Source organism: Oreochromis niloticus, linkage group LG22 (genome assembly GCF_001858045.2).
Source record: "Oreochromis niloticus isolate F11D_XX linkage group LG22, O_niloticus_UMD_NMBU, whole genome shotgun sequence".
Taxonomy (NCBI): domain Eukaryota; kingdom Metazoa; phylum Chordata; class Actinopteri; order Cichliformes; family Cichlidae; genus Oreochromis; species Oreochromis niloticus.
Genome location: NC_031985.2, coordinates 28,065,960 through 28,086,563, shown reverse-complemented (window position 1 = coordinate 28,086,563; position 20,604 = coordinate 28,065,960). Strand labels below are relative to the sequence as shown.

At 43.0% G+C, this 20,604-nt stretch overlaps 1 protein-coding gene across 3 annotated transcripts in view; it reads right to left on the bottom strand.

The window, feature by feature from the left end:
* nhsl3 (NHS like 3) overlaps positions 1-19,006 on the bottom strand; it is a 42,928-nt gene extending 23,922 nt beyond the window's left edge. Inside the window, exons 1-3 of one of the 3 annotated variants that reach the window (XM_005463556.4) lie at positions 18,670-19,006; positions 17,675-18,080; positions 16,741-16,788 (exon numbers count right to left, since the gene is read on the bottom strand). In XM_005463556.4, coding sequence (XP_005463613.1) covers positions 16,741-16,788; positions 17,675-17,906 — 280 coding nt within the window. In that variant the 5' untranslated portion in view covers positions 17,907-18,080; positions 18,670-19,006. Of the gene's footprint in view, positions 1-6,762; positions 7,289-16,740; positions 16,789-17,674; positions 18,081-18,669 lie in introns of those variants that run through there. The other 2 variants (XM_005463557.4, XM_005463558.4) reach the window with 2 other exon arrangements.
* Positions 19,007-20,604: the final 1,598 nt, after the last annotated feature.

Sequence of the window (20,604 nt, the reverse complement as noted above, 5' to 3'; positions counted from 1 at the left end):
AGACTGGACACAGTTTGACATCTTCAAGTTCAAAATTCATAGAAAATACAGAGAAACAGATGAATGACATCTGACTTTTTGCATATTAATGTAATAGTTTTCACATGCTGTCTCACATTTGTCCAACATCAGCAACATTTATATTATCAATGCTTGCCCACACTAAATTGGTTAAGGAGAAGAAATTGAAGTTTGTTTGAGCTGCTGGTGAAATTTTCTTGATGCTTTTGCAAAATAACTCCAAGTTTCTATGTTAGTCCTCTAACTCTGGACAGAACATCCATCAGCAGCAATTGTAGCAGCTTGCAAACCAGATTTATTTTATCTACATAAGAGGACAAATCTATATGAAAGAGCCCCTTTCACGGATGATTAACTTGAATTAAAGCCACTGTGGTGAAGTTGAAAATTCATCTATTGGCTCGGCAGGACCGGCTTTAATGAAACTGTCGCAAGCTTTGAATTAAAGATCGGACACAGTGATGTCAGAAAGCGAGGCTTAATGAAAGCATTAAAGGTGAGTTTGTTCTTATTTTAAAAAGGTGATCATTAAACCATCAATTCTACAATCACGTCTGAAGCAGAAACACGGACCTCTGAGTTACGATGTCTCTCGCACAAACACACTGGGTTGCATTTGACTGTGCAGATGAAGACGCTTGGACTGAATTTATGTTTTAATGCATGAACTCTTTCTGCACTGGAGACAGAGGGATCACTCAGCTGCACTGAAGCTACAAGATTTTTAGCAACCCGATGGATTGTTACTCAGAATATACGAAAAAATCCAGAGATGCAGCTCTAACCAACAATGTCAACACTGCTTTTCCTCATAACACATTGAAAGCATTGCCCTTTCTCCAAATGAAAACAACACTAATTACTCATTAATACATTACATTAATCACCACTCGTTGTTGGAATAATTGCCATTTGGCACACTCGGTGTAGATACAGTGAAGCATAAGCATTTGTTTGATGTTGTGTTTTTGGGCCGCGTGAAACACGACGCCGGTGCTGAGCAAGTTTTTGAAAAAAAAAAACAAACACCCAACAACAACAAACAGTCAGACGCTGCCTCAGGAAACTGTGTTATTTCAACTCACTTTTGCAGGTTAGACAATTATGAGAAAACTAAAACGGGCCCTGAGCAGTGAAGAACTGCAGAGCTGTGTGAAAACTCTCTGTGGGGTTGTTACTGCCGGGGCTCCTTAAGTAGAGCAATGCTAGCACGGCTGAAATGACGGCATTTAAGAGCCAATTTTGTGTCCCCCTTCTGGAAGTGAGTGTTATTGCATCAGTAATGTGCCATCCTTTACTGTAAGTAGTAGTTATGAATCTCATGAATTAGGACTGTATCTAAGGACACGTGAAACGTTATTAATGCAATGTGCAAAAATTGTGTTTAGTTTTTCTTCAACATCTTGTGATTTTTCTCTGCTACAAGCTCTGATGTTACCCTCGTTATTCAACTCGCTGCTTCAGAGAGAGTGTGACATGTCACCACAAGACAGGATTTTCAACTGTGATATACATCAGCTCTAGCCAGTGTTGATACTAATATCAGGAAGAGCATCAATCAGTTAGCAATGACTTGAATGTGCCTCAACTTCATGTAAGATTTCGAGATGATCTTCCCGTAAAACTAACTGCAGTGGTCATTATTTGTGTAGGGTATTGTCAGGACCAACAGCTGTATTTTACAGAGAGCTAGCAGCCCTGAGAATGAGCGAGTGCATAGAAAATGTGTGCTTGTCTCCCTTTACAGAGAACACTGGTATAAATAGTGTCTTTCAACTCCAGCCAAACAGTTTTACTGCAAAAACTTAACCAAACAGTGATACAAATCAAAACCAACTGCACTTCCTCTCTCTTTTTGCATGCAAAGCATTTGCAAACTGGTTCTATATCAGTTAGCATGCCTGCTTCAAACTATTCTGGAAATGGCATCTAGGGCTGGAAATGTCAGACTTGCCACAATTGTATGTTGCCGAAACTGTCCCTTCCTCCAGGGCGAGAAAACAAACGTTTCTGCCGTTATAGAGCATGGGAGGACGGGCTAAAGGAAGGAGGTAATGATCCGCTTTCATCACTTTTGTGACACTTTGTGCAACAAGTTAAAACATGATGTTACAGGTGGGAAGCTGCGCTGCTAAAATGGGCAGACACTAAAAGGAGGTAATACCTGTGAGAAAATCCTCGGTCCTCACAGGAAGGAGGAGAACAGCGATGACACACGGGGGCTTGTCTGTCTCTGCAAACTGTACTGACGTGCAGACACAAAGTTGTAGGTGGAGAGGAAAGAGATTTAAGAATGGCAATATCAGCTTGTTTCTCCCCGTTGTTTTGTCTCATAAGGTGGGAAACGTAGCTTCTGAGAGAGCAGGAAAGAAACCGAAAGGAAGCGAATAGATGTGAACTATAAATATGACCTGATGTGTGTAACTTAGCCGCATGTAAAGCAGAGGAGATGCACACAGAAGCATCAGCGCAATGTAACCGATCAGTGCTGAAGGATCAGATGGGGCGAAGGATAGAGGAGGGATAGATAGCGGAGATGAAGAGTCATCTAGTCTTTATCCAACTGTGTGTTGCTAAGCTCCCCTGCAGGGAGTCCATGACTTTGACAGTGGTGCACAGTAAATGAGATCTTCAAAGGAGGACCAGGAAGAAAGCGTCTTAGCCCCGCTTACAGAAATCAAAAGGCTTAGGCGAGCCTTACCCGGCTGGATAATGGAATATGGAATATCACAACCCGCACAAGACAGTTGTAATAAGAATGGGAGGGAAATGTACTGGCAGCCTTAGTCACGAATTTATACAATGTGTTCCTCTCTTCTTCTGTCCCAATTATATCCTCTACCAGCATAACCTTCTTTCTATTCTCCCACCCTAATTTTGTCATCCGCGTTCTTTCACTTCTCTGTCCTTTATCATCCACAACACCACGTTCTTTTCCCGTTTTGCTCAGTCCAGGGTAAATATCTGTCCTTTTGAATGCTAAGATAAATAACTCGCCAAGAGTCCAAGGTTAAGAAGATAACCAAACAGAGAGGAGTGAACTAAGATTCAGAGGAGTGGTGTGGTTCAAGGATATGTACTGATATCTGAAATTTACAGTAATACCAGTTTGTTCCATGTGTTATTTGACACTTCATCCTAGCGAAGATGAACTCAGACTTCCCCGTGATAAAAGCCAGCTGTGAGGTTCTCCCAGCACAGTGGACAGTTATTAGAAAGTAATATGAAACATCTGCAAGCCCATCAGCAGTCAGTGTGTGTGTGTGTGTGTGTGTGTATAATTTAACCTAATCCACTGTAGCCACTGCCCTACAGTTGACATCAGTGGATGTACAGTGGATGTGCCATAAATCTGCTACAACGGCTGTCTTGTAATATGTTCTGTCAGGGTTGATAATGCCAAGAAAAAAATAATTGAATTACTTAATAACAAAGACTGTATTTAAACGATGGGAGTGAAAAAAGAAACCAAAGCAAAAGTGCCTCAAACCAACAGGGTGTATTTTGGTCCTCTGGTTGCAAAAAGAAATCCAGTGGAAAGAACACTACATTTATTTTGTAAATTATAATTCCTGTTAAAACCAACAAGTCAGGTAGAGCAAGGTATGACTTAGGGTGCATGATTGACTAGTCACTACCCTGTGACTTTGCAGTATACCTCCCATTCTCAGGTCAAGACTTCACCGTGAGACTTTACTAACCAGTATACGATGCAGTGGTGGCTACATCCTCAGTTTCACACTCCTGGGCAGTGTTGTGCATGTTTGTCCCTCATGTTGAGTTCCTCTACCAGAGGCCTGGAGACTGTGGGTTCTGAACAGCATCTTAGTTGTAACTAGGACTGCGCTCTTCAGGATGGCGTCCTGGAATCTGCTGGTGCCACTCTTCCAGCTTCAGGTTTACAGCCACTAACACTCCTGCTACCACTGGGACCACTTTGGACTCTACTTTGCACCTGTGCTCCAGCTGTTCCAGCCTCGGGTACTTCTCTATTCTTCAATATATGCTGTCCCAACATGGATCTTACATCCTGCTACTATTTGTTGGACTGTCTCCAGGAAAGCTTTACAAAGTCTGTACCTCTAACCTCTCGGATGTTATAGATCCTGTCCCTGTGGATCTGGTGCTTTCTTGAAGCAACTTTATCTGTTGATAGTACAAAGGGCTTGTTCTTTCATGACGTTACTCTTCCTGTTCCTCATCACCATCTGTCTTCAGCTGCCTGAGGCCCTCTTGTAGGTGCTTTTGAGGAGTTTTGGTGTCCTGACATCAGTGACATCTATGTCCTCCTGTGGCCAGCTTATCATTCCAGCAGAGTAATCTGATGACCAGTATGGCATTTGTATTGATAACTCAAATCTTATTACCACCCTTCAGCTTGCTAGTACTTGGAGCTGTCCTGTAAGTCTGCTATTCTGCCTTCTGGTAACTCCGCCCCTTCAGTCTGGATCACCTTCCCTCTCTTTGCAACCATTCAGCCACACCTTTCCAGCCTCAGTGACATCCTTATGTCCTTGCTGCAGATCCCGGTGAGGTGGATCAGTGAATCGATGCCTTGTATGTTCCTGGTGTACAGCTTGATGTCATCCATATACAGGAGGTGGCTGATGGTCACTCGACTTGTGAATCTATATCCAGTTTTAGTAATGAGCTGGCTCAAGGGGTTGAGGGCTGTGCAGAACAGTCCATATATATTTATCTTGTGCCATGACAAAGCATTTGCCCCCTTCCTGATTGGGTGTTGCTCTTCACAGTTAATTTAACAGTATGAGGCAATTACTGTCCCACAGGCCCAGGCAGATTTGGATAGCTTTTTTTCCTTTAATAAATGAACTCATCATTTACAAATTACATTTTGTATTTATTTGGATTATTTAATTTATCTAATATTAGATTTTTTGACAATCTGAAACATGTAAGTGTGAAAAATAAGCAAAAAACTAAGAACTCAGGATAGGGGCAAATGCTTTTTCCCACATTATGTAGTCTGAGATGTTTAACAGAGTTTGACTAGCCTTGGGAACCATCACACATTCCAGTTGATGACCTTGATCAAAAATACAGAACAAGTGAGGTGGTGTAGGTGTGACATCCAGTCGTTTCTCACTCTGTCAGGTGCCAAAATCCTAGATATAAAGCTCTCAGGTGTTAGATGAAAGCGAGGCAGGGCTCTGGTTTGGAACGTACCCAGAACCACAGAGACGGAAAAATAGTTAACCAAGTTCATCTTCTGTGTGTTTCCCTTTTACAACTACAACAGTATGTGATACAATACTTGATTCCCTTTCTCTCTCTCTAAGCTGTTTTATTTTGCCTCTTTGTGTTGCAAAGGGCAGCTACAATCACCCCAGAAGCCTCATTTTGACTTGCTCTTGAAAATTGTGGGTTTGTGTGCCGGATGAGTGCTCATGCATAAGTAAATCAGCAGGAATGTAGGAATGCATTCACAGTCTTTCTGAATAAACCCCCCATGAATGAGAACAGGAGAACAGAAGACGATCACCACGCACGCTCGCAAGGACACTGACCACCCTGAGCGCAGATGTGTATGCGAGCAGTAAACCACACAGTTTGTTCAAATTTTTAAAAGCAACAAGCATGAAGACACTTTGGTTTGTTGAGAGTGGGATGTCTACAAGACTGTGAGCCAGCTGCCTTCATAAAGTGTTTTTTTAGTTTCTGATCTTACAAGGTCAGCATTGACAATTTAATCTCCCCATAATGAAAAAGACAGGCTCCAAAAGCAACTCCATCCCCCATAGACACCCATGTTAAACAGCACTAAAAAAAACATGTTTACAGTCTGAAAAAATAAATAAATAAACATATTGGTGACGAAATTGTGGAGCCAGACACCAGTCAGTGATGTCACAGTGGCTGTGTCCATCTTTTATATACAGTCTATGAAGGAGACCCAGGCTTAGTCAAAATAAAACCACGTGTGCATTTGTAACCTAACAACCTCAGATCTACTTTGTTCTTAACTTTAAAAGAAAAATACAGACACAGAGAAGAAGACAGGCTAAAGTGACCAGATTTTATCAGTCACCATTACAAACAGCAGAATAAAAATAGGACTGAAGAAAGCATGAAACACAAAGCCACTCCAGAGGAATAAAAAAAAAGATTATGTCATGGCGCCCTGGTGGAAAAACAAATCTCAGTAGCAGAGCGCTATCTGACTATCTATCTGTTTGTGTCAGGGCTGAACCTGTTTGTCGGGGTTTTTTTTCCTTTTTTTGCTTCGGGGACAGTTAACAGAGACAGCGATCAGCGTGGGACAGGCCAAGCTCTATTTTCCACAGCAGGTATAGCGGTCAGACAGTCATAAAATAATCCCCACTCTCAGCCACAAGATAACACACACACTGAGGGTGGTTCAGGATGGATGGAAGGGTGGGGTAGAGGAGCAGCGAGGAACAAAAAGAGTAAAGTTAGCGCTAAATTAAAACGCTCTGTTAACTTGATCATTTGTCAGCAGGAAAAGAAATCTCCACAACACAAATACACAACTTTACCCACACACAGCCCTCCTGTGCACACTTGTGCAATAAGCAGGAACCCTTGCAGCTGACTAAGGTGAAGTCAGCATGGGAATATTCACCCTGCACATAAAAAGCTTACTGTGGGAACTAATTTGCACAACCTCGCCTGAGTAGCCACAACTACAAGTCAGCTTCATCTCTGCTCAAACTCCTCCTTCAGTTTTAAAACGACAAAAAGCACATGACAAAACCTTACCTGTTGTCAGTTTGTCCGCGTGTCCAAACAGCCAGACGCTTTTAGGTTTCTCCCTATTGGGACTCAGGCATGAGGATGGAGAGGAAGATGAGCTTTTTTCTGTCTTCTTCTTCTTCTGGATACCGTTTCCCATTTTTTTCTTTTTTTCTGAGAGAGGGGGGCAGTCCTCTGGCCCCTAGAGTGGGTCTACCATGTTCTCCTCCTCTGACGTTACATCTGTGTCCTTACTCTTAGATCCTTTCCGCTCCAACATGAGCATACACTCTGAGTCAAAGTCAATAAAGCTCAAATCATTCCTGCTGATTCAGTCCTGCTAACACACACACACACACATGCCACAGTGTGGACTATCTTTGCTAAAGACCCACTGACACCATTCCTGTGCGACAAACAAAAAAAAAAGCTCCATAAATCATAAATGTCCACTCAAATCTGCCGTTCTCCACTGCTAGTCAAGCACAGCCACTGAAGACACACTCAGCACTGACAAGCTTCAGTTTGTGGGAGTGTACGTATGTATGCGTGGAATCGTGTGTGTGTGTGTGTGTGTGCCCCTCCCACTGTGATCGCTGTACTCCAAAGCAGAGGATACACACAAGCACCACATTAGACTTATTTCCATCATTTCGAGCTTCACATACAAACAGAAACCAAAAGCTGCCCGATGACAAGGGTGGTCTGTAGCATTTACTGCCTGGGAATGAGTAACACAGAATAAGTAATAAATACTGAAATAAAGGAAAGAGTGTGGGCTTAGAACAGCATATGGATGCTTAATAATTCAGCCGATCTTGACAGGTGAAGATATTCTGTCTGGCACTCTTTGAAATTCCCCTTCATTCCCCCCCCCCCCCCCCCCACACACACACACACACACACAAACACAAACCGAATATAAAAACTATAGTCAGAGGATCAAAGCTTGTTTTGATATGAGATCACTCCGACTACGCTTAGAGGAAATACAAATGCTGAGCCAGACAGATGAGTTACAGAAATAGGGATAATGGGGAATTCTGGGGAAACTAAATCACTTGTGTCAAGTCCAATCTTTTCCTATAACATCCTCTTCCTCGTTCCCTGTGCTCCCTTTCCCTCTGGCTCCTCCCACCTCCCCGTCTAACCCTAAAAATGAACACTGAGTGATGATTTGGCAGGTTATGTGTCTTGGAGTGATGATGTCATGACCTCTGCTGTCACCAGATAGGAATGACACCATTCCCAGAGCCTGTGGATCGATTGGAGTCGTTCAGAAGGAGGTCAGAGAGGAAGGGGTGTGGAAAGAAAGAGATGGTGATGATGATCACCACCATCACCACGTAGCACGGTGCTCCTATCAGGTGAAAATGAGATTCCGGTGAAGAAAAAATGCGCACTTCTCATGAGCGAAGCCCTGTTCATGCACAGCCCTCCAGCCCTTGCTCCTTCTGATGTATAGAGAAGAAGATAAAAAAAAGGCTCCAATAAAAGAAAAAAGCAGATTTACTGTCAGGGGGAGGGGAGGGGAGCGTGGATGGGGAGAGCTGCTGGGCAAAGAATTTACAATCCCTTCTTTTTCTACTAGAGGAATCGATTTGGCTCTGAGGAGCAGGAGGACTTACTGGGAATTTCCAAATATGAGATATGAATGCTCATGCTATATGTGTGTTAGATTGTGCCTGCATACAGAGGAAGGATAAAGGAGAGAAGTGCGCTCATGATATCAGCAAGCTTCCTGTTGCAGAGTGTAAAACGATCTTCACTAAAACACTCAGAACGATGTGCTGCCTCCTAATGCATCCCCAACACAACCACACCCAGTGCATCTGTGCTGGTAGAGTACACTGAGCTCCTCGTCTCATCCCTCATAAAACTATGAGATCTCACTCAGGTCACGCACGGGGGTGATGCTCTGTAACATGCCGTCACCTGTGAGCAGCAAAGCATAGTGGCAAACGTGCCCTAGATACATTTCAATATGAGTGTGATGAAAGCGTGTGTCAGAGTCAGGAGACAGTTGAGGATCTGACAGTTGAAGGGAACTGAAAAAAGAGAAACATGCAAAGGGGAGTCGATATGCGTGCATGTGCGTGCACGTGCGCATGCGTACATTAAAGGACATTTGTGTAGAGGAATGTAGTTGTCACGGAGACCATCACTACAGTCTCAAAACAGGACGAAGGAATCTCTCTTTAAATGTTACTGTTTACACTTTTATTGGTGTGTGTGTGTGTGTGTGTGTGCATATCTGTCCCATTAAAAGCGCCGTGCAGACAGCATCTGTTTAAAGAAGTTGCAAATTAAAAGCCTCCTTGTCGTGATACGTTGTTGCGCTGTATGACCTTGATCCTATCTCTTCACCGTGGTGTGACTATTTAGAGTTAAATCCTCACGCTCAATAAATCTGCCTACATCAGCTCAGCACTTCCATCTTGTGGCAATGCTCTGCTATCACTATTTAAACCCCTGAGGACAAACAACGCTGGTGTTGCAAAAGCACTCTGTCATTAACATTCAGCTGCAGAGCTGCAGACTAGCAAAGGTGACAGTTTCAGGTATGATCCTGAAGTTCCCGTCTAAACGGTGACATCTGCTGACTAGAAAAGCAGGTGCAACTGAAGTTTTTTTCTTTGGCATTGAGCTGATGTCGTGAGGACATTGCTCAAGAGTTCCCAACCAGTTGCTTGGGAAAGCTGTTAAGCAGCAGTTCGTGGATGTCCCTGGGTGAAATCGTTGTAAAGAAGGTGCTGCATGAAAGACTCCTGATTGTTTTGGTTGCTAGCAGATTGCCACGGTTGCCTCTACTTTTTCATGTTTGTCTTCAAACACTTGCTAACTACTAGCCAAGTAGTAGCAAAACTTGAAAAAGGGGGACACAAAGTTTGTGCAGCACTTTTCACTGTTATACTACAGCTTGGAGAGTTTTTCTTTAATTTTGTTGACAAGTCTGCCACTTCCTTTCAAAGTACAACTGCAACAATATGCTGGTGTTAGCAGTATCAGGGAGGTTTTTGCCAACTGGTTGGGAAATGCATGTTTTTCCGTTGTAACTCCCTATCTCTACCGTCTTCTCCAAATATGTCCAGCTTAGAAGATAGAAAACCGGATGGCAAGTGCCAAAATGCAAAACTCAAGCTTATGGGCAAGTGACGTAAGAAAGATCTCTATTCCCGCGTCAGCCTGCATTCCTGCAGTCATCAATCTGGTCTATTCTCAGCCTCTATTCTGTGTGTTTTAAGTCTCAGCTCTCGTCTGCCATTCTGCCTTTTACATTGACTGGAATGACTTGCCTCACTTCATTCTGGTCACCTAGAGATCCTCATTCAAATCTACACCTGCCTCATCTCCACCCCTACTAGTGTCTAGACTCGGTGGCGTTCTGACGGGACAAGCAAGGCAAGCAGTGCTGCCGTGTCAAATCTAAAAATAGACAGAATCTGAAACTTATCAAAGTAAAGCGATCTCTCTCCTTTCATCTCAGACATCACTGTCATAAAGCTCCTCGCCTGCTAGTTATTGTGTGCATGGAGCCTTGAGCTGCGCTTACGTAACAAAGACGTAACAAATTGCACGGATGACGCAAAGTGCAGCAGATCAACAAAGAGAAATGGAAACACTGTAATTTACAAGAACTGCAAATGCGTTATGGGATTTTAAGCAAACGTTCATATGCAGTGGAGACGCAACGTGAGACTGGTTCGTTCAGTCCCTCCTGTGGCCACACAAGGCTGGCTTCAAAAGCGAGTCACTCCCCATTAGCTCCCTTGTCTCAACCACGCATCCAACTGTACAGCAGAAAAAAAGATGTTTGCAACGGATTTCTACACTTAATTTACTCCTTTGAGAAAACAAATAATTTTTAATAAGCTGACATTTTTTAAGGCTTTAATGTCCTGGTGGCTTTGAGCTTGATCTGTTTATAGTATTAACTGCACAGCAAGCTACTTTTTTTTGCCTAATAATTCCATTAAGAACACTTCAAAGGGTATTTTATTTACATGTCAGCAGACATCTGTCTGATTCACCTATGCAGTTTACGTATGTACCTTGCCTATCAAGCTAGCTAGCATCAGCCAATAACCTCTTAACCAAATATGGCCAAACAACAAGACTGTGGCAACCTTGAAGCCAGACGCAAGGCTTCAAGATGTTCATCCACAAACCAGTGCTTACATTCATGTTTACTGTCATGATGCAATATTCTTCTACACTTAATTTACTCATTTGAGAAAACAAGTAGCTTCTAATAAGTTGAAAATTTTAAGGCTTTAATGTCATGGTTGCTAACTTTAACAATGAAGCATTGGACGCAGAGAGTTAACCTTAGCAAAAACAAGCCACACTCTGAAAGCCAACAGGCAGCCAGCATAGCAAGCTAAGTAGTTAGCATGTCTTAGTCAAAGTCACTGTGAAAAAGAACTAACCCCACAGTGTATTTCCAGATAAAGTGTTGTCAAGCACAAGTGCCAATGTGGGATAGCACAACCTGACAACACTCCTAAAAACTGCAGCCTGGTAAATATCTAAGCTTGAACCACAAGAGGCTGGCAGCAGCTTAGATTAGAAACAAACATTGGTGACATTAGTTATTATTCCAAGGTCTTTCATCAAGTGAAAGTTATCAGAACTTTATGGTCTTTAATTTACTCGAGGCTCGCTGAGTTCTGAGTTGCGCTATCATCGTCTTCTTCTCTTCAAGTAAAAACAGACAAAGATAACACGCAGCTGTATCCTGTAAACAGCTTTCAACAGGTGTATCTGTTACAACACATTACATAACTGGAACCACACACACACACACACACACACACACACACACACACACATATTCTTGAGGGTAAATCAGTCGTATTTCCCTGTATATACAGACGCCCACTCCCTTAGTCCCACAGTGATGTCTTCCAGCTGCTTCCCCACCACATCAAACACACTCCATGTCCTATAAAACAACCATTACCTTTTATTCCATAAACATAACCCCTGCAAACACATCGGGTAATAATCATAAGTAATTTTAGGAACCTCTTCCTACGTACATATAAATGCATTGATGTGACCTGCATGGGAATTCACAATCAATGTGAACCTCCCAAAAAAATATGAGGTACGCTTCACCTTAACCGCGACCTGAAAATGCTTAATGTTTCACGACAACATCACCCTATTATTGCTGCCACAGCAACGCGTTCCTCACAATGTCGCTGCCTAGGAGACGTTTACCTCAGCAACATGGCTTTAGGTCTGTGGTGATGGATGAGGTATCGGCTTACCCAGGTGAAATTACCACACACTCATCAAAGTGTGTGCGCATAGGTGATGAATGATGTTCGAGGGGGGACGCAGTGGGGATGCATTAAACTTTCACACCCTCTCGTTGCCCGACACTCACTGCCTTCATCGTGTCAAACTGCATTAAGCCAGCCCTGAGTTGTGGCCTGTAATAAAGCGTGGGCTGTATACAATGTTCTCAATGTAATGAGATGTTTGCTCTTCTATTACCCTGCTAGGTCTGTAATCTACAGCCCAGTTTGTGAATCTACACACCCTGACTGCGTTCTGTGATGTGGCAGCCGAACACGCACATATAAACCCGTAGCAGATCCAGAAACTCAAGTACTGAGTGGGATCCACTGCAAGCACATTTACAAGGCCACATGGAAAAAAAAGGAAAGAAAAAGAAAAAGGAAAGGCTCACACGGGGCTGTACACATGCAGAAAACAATGACTGCACACACAGACGCACACGTGTGGAATCCCGGGGATTGCGCAAAATGACCTCACTGCACAAAAAGCCAGCAACCAAAGATGGGCTGTGCTGGACAAAGCAGGTAGTTGCAGGGGGCTCGAATGTGTGTATGTGTGTGTGTGTTTCTTTGTGGAGGTGATGTAATGAATGTTGGCGCCGCCCTAAGCCCAGCAATATGCCGCTGACACACAAACACAGAGATACCCTCTGATACAGGGCAGCTCTCGGTCACACGCCCTCACACGCAGCTCAGCAGACGTCCAACTATAAACACATGCTGACTGCACAGTAACAATCAGGGAAGGCCAACACACCCACAGCGGTGCTGAAAAGAGTGTTAAGCAATCTGAGAAGTGATTAGAAGATAGAAATATTCTTTAACGAGTGTGAAAAGAGGCTGAAAAACCTAGGAGACACAGAGATGTGTGTGTCTGAGTGTATGTGTGTGTGTGTGTGTGTGTGTGTGCTGAGACGTTGCTCTAATTAAAAAAGCATTGAGAGAGTGTTCCCGAAGAGTCCTCTCAAGGCTGAATGGAGCTTTGTGATTCGTTGTAATCTCTCCTCTACATCACATAACTCTAGGCCCAATCTGGCATCCAGGCTAACACACACACACACTCACATGCAAGCTCACAGACTTTGACACACACACACACACACACACACACACACACACACACACACACACACACAATCCGCTGTGATACAGAACTCCCAGGAATTCAGCACATCAAAGACAGTTTTGTTTTTTGTTTTTTTTAAGAAGAAGAGGAGTCTCTGTAAAATGTATCCAGCAGTCGGTGCAGAGCGCTGGCTTTCAGAGGAGACGATCTGAAACAGTCATGCAAGGATGACGCAGCTAATGTAAACCAACAAAGATGTAAGTGTGCCGCACGGGGGGACGTAACAAAGATGTGCACGGATGACGCAAAGTGCAGCAGATCAACAAAGAAAAATGGAAACACTGTAATTTACAAGAACTGCAAATGCGTTATGGGATTTTAAGCAAACATTTGTATGCAGTGGAGACGCAGCGTGAGACTGGTTTGTTCAGTCCCTCCTGTGGCCACACAAGGCTGGCTTCAAAAGCGAGTCACTCCTCATCACCTCCCTTGTCTCAACCACGCATCCAACTGTACAGCAGAAAAAAAGATGTTTGCAACCGGGTTCAGGAAACTGTTTTATTCTTCTACACTTAATTTACTCCTTTGAGAAAACAAATAATTTTTAATAAGTTGACATTTTTTAAGGCTTTAATGTCCTGGTGGCTTTGAGCTTGATCTGTTTATAGTGTTCACTGCACAGCAAGCTACTTTTTTTTTGCCTAATAATTCCATTAAGAACAATTCAAAGGGTATTTTATTTACATGTCAGCAGACATCTGTCTGATTCACCTATGCAGTTTGCGTATGTACCTTGCCTATCAAGCTAGCTAGCATCAGTCGATAACCTCTTAACCAAATATGGCCAAACAACAAGATTGTGACAACCTTGAAGCCAGACGCAAGGCTTCAAGATGTTCATCCACAAACCAGTGCTTACATTCATTTTTACTGTCATAATGCACAATCTTTTCAAGGCACACTACACCAATAAAAACATGAAATGAAGTAAATGGGGGAGCAGTCTACAACTTTTCAGGAGTGGAGATATGAAGATAACTTTTATTTTTTGTGAGCTAAAGAACAAGAGCGCGACAGTAACGTGAAAACTGCGCCCAGGACAAAAACAAACCCTTTAAAAAACATCTGAACAGACAGCATGCCAGCACAAAGCCAGGGAAGAACCAGGAATGATGCTGAATGTATGTGGACCTCAGCCCTGCAGCCAGAGTTTAGTCTTAGCAGGTAAGAGAAGCAGTGAAGAGCAGTTAGGCTTCTAGCCTCCATTTTTACCTGCACTTGTTTCTTGTTTCACTTGAATTACATGTTGCATTGTGTACAGACATAAACACTAAATCAAAGACTGTATGCATGTTCATTAAGATGGCAATTTCTGTCAGTGTGTGGCACTGTAGCCTTAGTATTATATTATTAAATTAACAGGCCATGTTACGTATTATTACAAACATAATGTAACATTATTTTCCACAAGCAGTAATTAAGTAACATAATGCATAACAAAAGTAAGAAGTAATGTGTAGTATATTGATTTTATTTTATTTTATTTTATTTTATTTTACCAACCGGTCGCCGCAGATGGCCGCCCCTCCCTGAGTCTGGTTCTGTCGGAGGTTTCTTCCTGTTAAGGGAAGCTTTTCTTTCCCACTGTCGCCAAAGTGCTTGCTCATAGGGGGTCATGTGATTGTTGGGTTTTTCTCTGTATGTATTATTGTAGGGTCTACCTTATAATATAAAGCACCTTGAGGCAACTGTTGTTGTAAGTTGGCGCTGTGTAAATAAAATTGAATTGAATTGAATTTTTTTAGTAATGACCCCAACACAGGTTACTTCATCCACTCTGTGAAGTTTTTTTAGCTCCTATTTAAACCAACATTCTTCTGGTTGGCTGCTCTTCTCAAACACAGTCTGGGTGGGGTTTATATGAGACAGAAACCCACCCAAAAACTACAGTGCCTGAGATCATTATTAGGCTATCTACCCCTACAGCCACACAAAAGTATGAGTTGGAAAAACCTCAAGCCTGAACTGTTATTATTATTCATGTGCTTACACACCACTCCACTCCGCCTCTCCACTGCCGGTGGTTTCTTCCTGCTAAAAGGGAGTTTTTCCTTCCCACTGTCGCCAAGGCCTCTTAAAAGGGGATTGTTTGATTGTTGAGGTTTTCTCAATATTATTGAAGAGTTTGTACCTTATAAAATAAAGTGTCTTGAGATGAGTGTTGCTGTGATTTAGCGCTATATAAATTGAATTATTACTATTGTTGTGGCTGTTATTATTGTTAGATACATACCATACTAAGAATTAGTAGCATGGCCATCAATATAAGCCACTGTCATTGGACAAGGTCAGTATGAAAATGCATTCATGTGTCCCTTTGTGTGTGAGTGCACTTTTCTTGGTGGAGACTGATTCTTTGTTTCCTCGGGTTGAAAAAGTCACCTAGCTGGTTCTGAAAGAATGAACTGTTGTGAAAGAAAAGTAAAGGTGCAATGCACCGATTACTGACAGTTAGGAGACCAAGTGCCAAAGAAAACAAAAGCAGTTCAAGCCTAACGATGTGTTCATGCACACACAACCACAGGTGAGACAGAAAGCACTTGCAGTTCATGCTTGTGAAACAGCAGGACTGTTTTTTTTTCTTAGAATAAGATGGAAGTGCAGAGGCCTCAGACCCCCTGTGCATGGTGAATGCATGTGAACTTTGAATAGATGCTGACTAATTTAAACAGCTGCTTGAGCAATGTTTGGAGGATCAGAACAGGGAACTATGTCCTGTCAATGCTCCAATTTCTGCTTTTCAGATATCATGGATTTCTTTCAAATGAAACTTTCAGATGATAATAAACACATGTGCAGCTGCATTACGATCCCACTCTAGTCCATCTAGAGTCAAAGAGAACACAGCTAGTGAACACAAAGCTGCATCAATATGTGTGCTCATTTTCTGTTTGCAATCTGTGTCTTCTCATATTCACATTGCTCCCTTTTTAGCCTTTATAATGGAAAAAAAACATGATGCCAAAAACAGGGTTCCCACACATTCTTCGCATCAGCCTTTGACCACATCCTTTGCCCGGGAATTATTAGCACTACTACAAGTTAATCTCTGCTTTCAAATGGAGTCACTGTCTGTTACCCATCCAGTAGTCATAGTTCTCCACGGATGTGACAAAACCATAGCATGAGGCACGGTAAGGGATTGTGGAAGCCCTATTTAGGCAGAAGAAGCACAAAAACCACAAAGGAGGTGACCAAGAAAGCTTAAAAGACTCGGAATCTGGGTTTCCAAGACTTGCTACAGTAACACACAGAAGTGCAATGACAGAGGAGAAAGGGATGGGTTTAGAGGTGGAACAAAAACAGGAAATGGGAACTGTGGGTAATCTCTGTGCTGTAGAGCAAGCAAACAGTGAGTAAACAGAAGAGAGGGGATTAGACCCCAGAGTCAGACTTGTGTGTGTCGGTTTTGCCAGGTTTTAAATCTACAGATTGATGTCCCGATGATAACAAAATCTCTTGTAACTTTCCATCTTAATCTCAAAGTCAACATTCCTCAAAAACACATCATGACCATGAAGTCTGCGGTCATGACAAACAAAACAGGACAAAATTATACGGCAGACTCACCAGACAAACCAGAAGTGGCTTCAGGATGCTGAGCCTTGATTTTTCCCCCTACGTCACATAAATTCACAAAAAGGGTTATCTCAGCACACTTTAGATTACAAGGTAAAGAATTCTCTCTGACACTTTCTGGCATGTTCAGCAATGTTGAAAGGTGCTTTTGCACTAACCAATCAGCAAGCAAGGGGGTTTGTGCCTTAAGCCAACCAGACTTTGAGTGAAAACAAAAGTAAACACACAGTGAAAGAAAAAGTAACACGGACTAATATTTTGCTGGTTGGAGGCTCTGCTTCCAAACAGGGACTTTATCAGTCCTTGTAAGTTAAAACAGTCCTCTCTGCCTTTTTAGGAACAATAACACTACTTCAAATAGTAGGAACAGGGAGTTCACAAGCTAGTAGCTAACGTCTCAATCTTCAGATGGGGTTGTTTTTTTGTTTGTTTTTTGTTTGTCTCTGGGTTTTTGTATGTTTGTTTTTTTCAGAAAACAGCATGTTGCTATGGTAACAAGGGAAAGCCGTAAAAGCTGCATGCCGTAAAACCAAAACGACGAGCTAAAAGATGATAAAACGCCACCTAGATTTGAGGGGAACTGCAGAGTCTGTGTAGGTTTGTCACGACAAGCAACATCTTATAATCGAACAATAGAAATATAATCCGATCCACTGTTAGTGCGAAAATATAATTAGAGTATAAATGCTGCTTACAATCATAAACGCAAACTGTACTAGAAATAGGAAATGATTCTGATTTAAAGCTATCGATCCTCGTGTGATGAACAATTTTTATTTTATTGTCTATTTTAAACTATTTAAATGAAGTATTAAGAAAACACTTATTCAAAGTCTTTAAATGTCCCCCAGCAAACTATTTATGAGCTAGAATTTGTTTGGCGACACCTAAAAAGGTCAAAAGTTCAAAATGACTCCTCTCTCACCTTTTGCATGCTCATGGTTCTGGTGTCCCAGTTTGGCATCTGTCACAGCATTCCCATTACGGTTCAGTCCATTGCCAGCGTTCTTTTTCCGCCGGCTCCCCTTTAACCAGCTGAAAGCGCCTCCAAGGGAGCTTCCTGGCTTCCTCTGCCCACGCTGAGCCTTCGCCTCACGGGCTAAGATCTCAGTGATGTCCCTGGGCACCAGGTCACCTGTAGACCTCCTCCGGGACATCCTGGAGGTTGGTCCTGGAGGCTAAGGAGCTGTACCTCCACCTGGATCAAGGCGTCTTACTGTTTATCACAGGATCTGGGACCTCCCTGGTATGTCGGGTCTGATGAAACCTCTCGTCCCTGTTTTGCCTCTCTTAGTGTCCGTTTATCCTTTTTCCCCCCCGTCTGTCACCACCTGGGACAACAACGAGATCAGCAGGATGAGAGAAAGAGGGCAGAAGAGAAGCATATAAAAATAGGCTGGAAATGAAAGTCAGAGGGAGGACAGAGTGGCATGAGAACTCAAGAACAGAGGAACAAAGTTAAGGCTGGGTTAATGAGAATATCCAAACCCAGTCAAGATGATCAGGAATGGAATAGAAATAAAACAGAAACAGAAAAGAAGAGAAAACAAGAAAGTATAACCATGTCCCGAGAGTATTTCTACGCTGTTCTCCCAAAGTTTTCCTGTTACTCAGTCGCCCCCACTCTCCCTTTTCTATTCTCTCAGTTTTCTTGTATATGTCCTGGCCCTACGGGAGCTCCAGACCTCTGCAGCGTCTCTGTATGTGTGTGCATGCATGTGAGCCATGTGGTTCACATCAGCAGAAAAGTGCGTACGGCTGAGTTAGAGAAGAGAAAGAGGCTCAGTGGAAGAGAAAGTTTAAAAGTCAACTATTTCTTTTACTTTACAAGGAGATACACACAAACGACACACACGCACACACACAAGCTTCCTCTACGTGTTGTCAAATTAACAAACAATCAAACATTTGTAAACTTACAGCGTGAGCGTGCTGTCCTCTCCTCTGCTCCACTCCTTTCTCTCCGCCTGAGAACAGCTTTACAGAGCATGTGTGTGTGTGTGTGTGTGTGTGTGTGTTTAGCACAGTGAATGAAGCTCCATGCTCTCTGAACACTCAGTCCCTCCCTCTGTATCGGAGCCAGCCTCTCCTCCACCCTCCTACAGTGCTGGTAGGAGTGAGCCATTACAGCGCTGCTTGTTCCTCTTCATGTTCATAGCTGGGTCTCACATTTTAGCTCTCGTGTTGAGTCCTTTACTTGAAGCTGCACAGGCCAATAGCAGTTAGGTTTCTTTCTGTCTTTCCTCCCAGCCTTGTTTCTGAGGATCGGGTTCAGTCTTCTCCCTCGGGAGAGGAACCCTGGTGTGATGATCCATCATTGAAGCTTTGAAACAAAAATACACCCTTTGGAGCCGTGTAACCATAAATAGAGCGCTCTATACCACTGTGCCTCCTTCCTGGGCTTCATTTTTATTTATTTATTTGGAGAAAAGGAAAGCTCCACGGGGAGACTACTGAACAGTCACCTGTCATGGGTGAAGTGATTCAGCTGTTTCACAGGAAAGACAGGGTTGCTCTTTTTTGCCTCTTTCTGGCCAGGTAGAAACCTGACACCGCTTGTTAAATGTGACACACACACAAACACATCTACACACACACACACACACACACACACACACACACACACACACAATTAGGGCAATAAGGGAAGTCCAATGGGACCACCTTTAAGCAGCATTCAGTTGTACTCACCTCAGAAACCTGACCTGAGCTTTAAAATTCACTGTGGTGGGGAACGAGACGAGCCGACAACAGCATGTTGTTGTTGTTGTGTTGTGGGACTGGCTCGTCTGGTTTGAATGTGGAGGAGACCCAGTAGGGTAAGGAAGAGGAAGCAGAAGGTGGTGGAGGAGGTGGTGTCACAGCCTTCTGGGAACAGACTGAGGCAAGCCTGCGACTGCAGTCTCGCATGCATCTGGTTAATTGGCAACAAGGGAGTTTACTGTAATTTTGGCATTTTATACTATGGAGCACCCAAACCACCCTTTTGTATTTTGTAGCCTGTAACTCACACAAATACTCATCATCATCAAGCGTAAACATGCTGGTTAGAGCAGAGATCCAGCAAAAACATCACTTAATACATCCCATGCCAAACGCAGGTATAATTGTGATGCAGATCTTAGAAAGCTCCTCTGGTACACGTGTACACGCAAGTAGCCCAACAACACAGGATTAAAGTCTTTCTTATTCACATGGTCGGTCTCATCATGAGCTGTGGGCCACGGTCTTGATTTAGCTCCTGAGATGAGGCAGCTAAATTACCTGTCTGTTGGGATTCCTGGGTTATTTCTGGCACACGATCTAAAGATATCGCTGTCAGTCAGCTTTTTTTCTTTCAGCACATGGTTCTCATATTTTACAGCTTTAATGGCCGTCATCCCTCAAGCCGATCATGTACTGTCAGCGCTCGACAGAGGTCTTTCTCTGTCTCACATCATGGAAAAGAGCGAGCCAAAAGTAAATTCAAACATGTGGAGGGAATTTGCTTTGAGGCACCGTGTCACTTGTGTTGCAGTAAAGACAGGGCGGCAGTCGGTTAGCTGTTCTCAAAAATTCGACCTGTGTGCCGGTTATGAATGCGAGATGATTCATGATGAGGTTTTGCTTGGTGTGTGTGTGTGAGAGGGAGAGAGTGGTGGAGGGATCCATGCTGGATGTGTGTGTTGGAGTCCTGGGAGGGGTTAAAATGAGTCATCGTTTAGTTCACTCAGGCCTAACAGATTGAAATGTTTTAAGGTTTCTATGGCAATTCAGGAGAAAACAGTTACCCTCAATATGTCTGCAAGTGGGCTACGGAGCGCCTGCGCAAAATGTGCATGTGCAGTAAAAATCATTAACCACGAGAACATCATG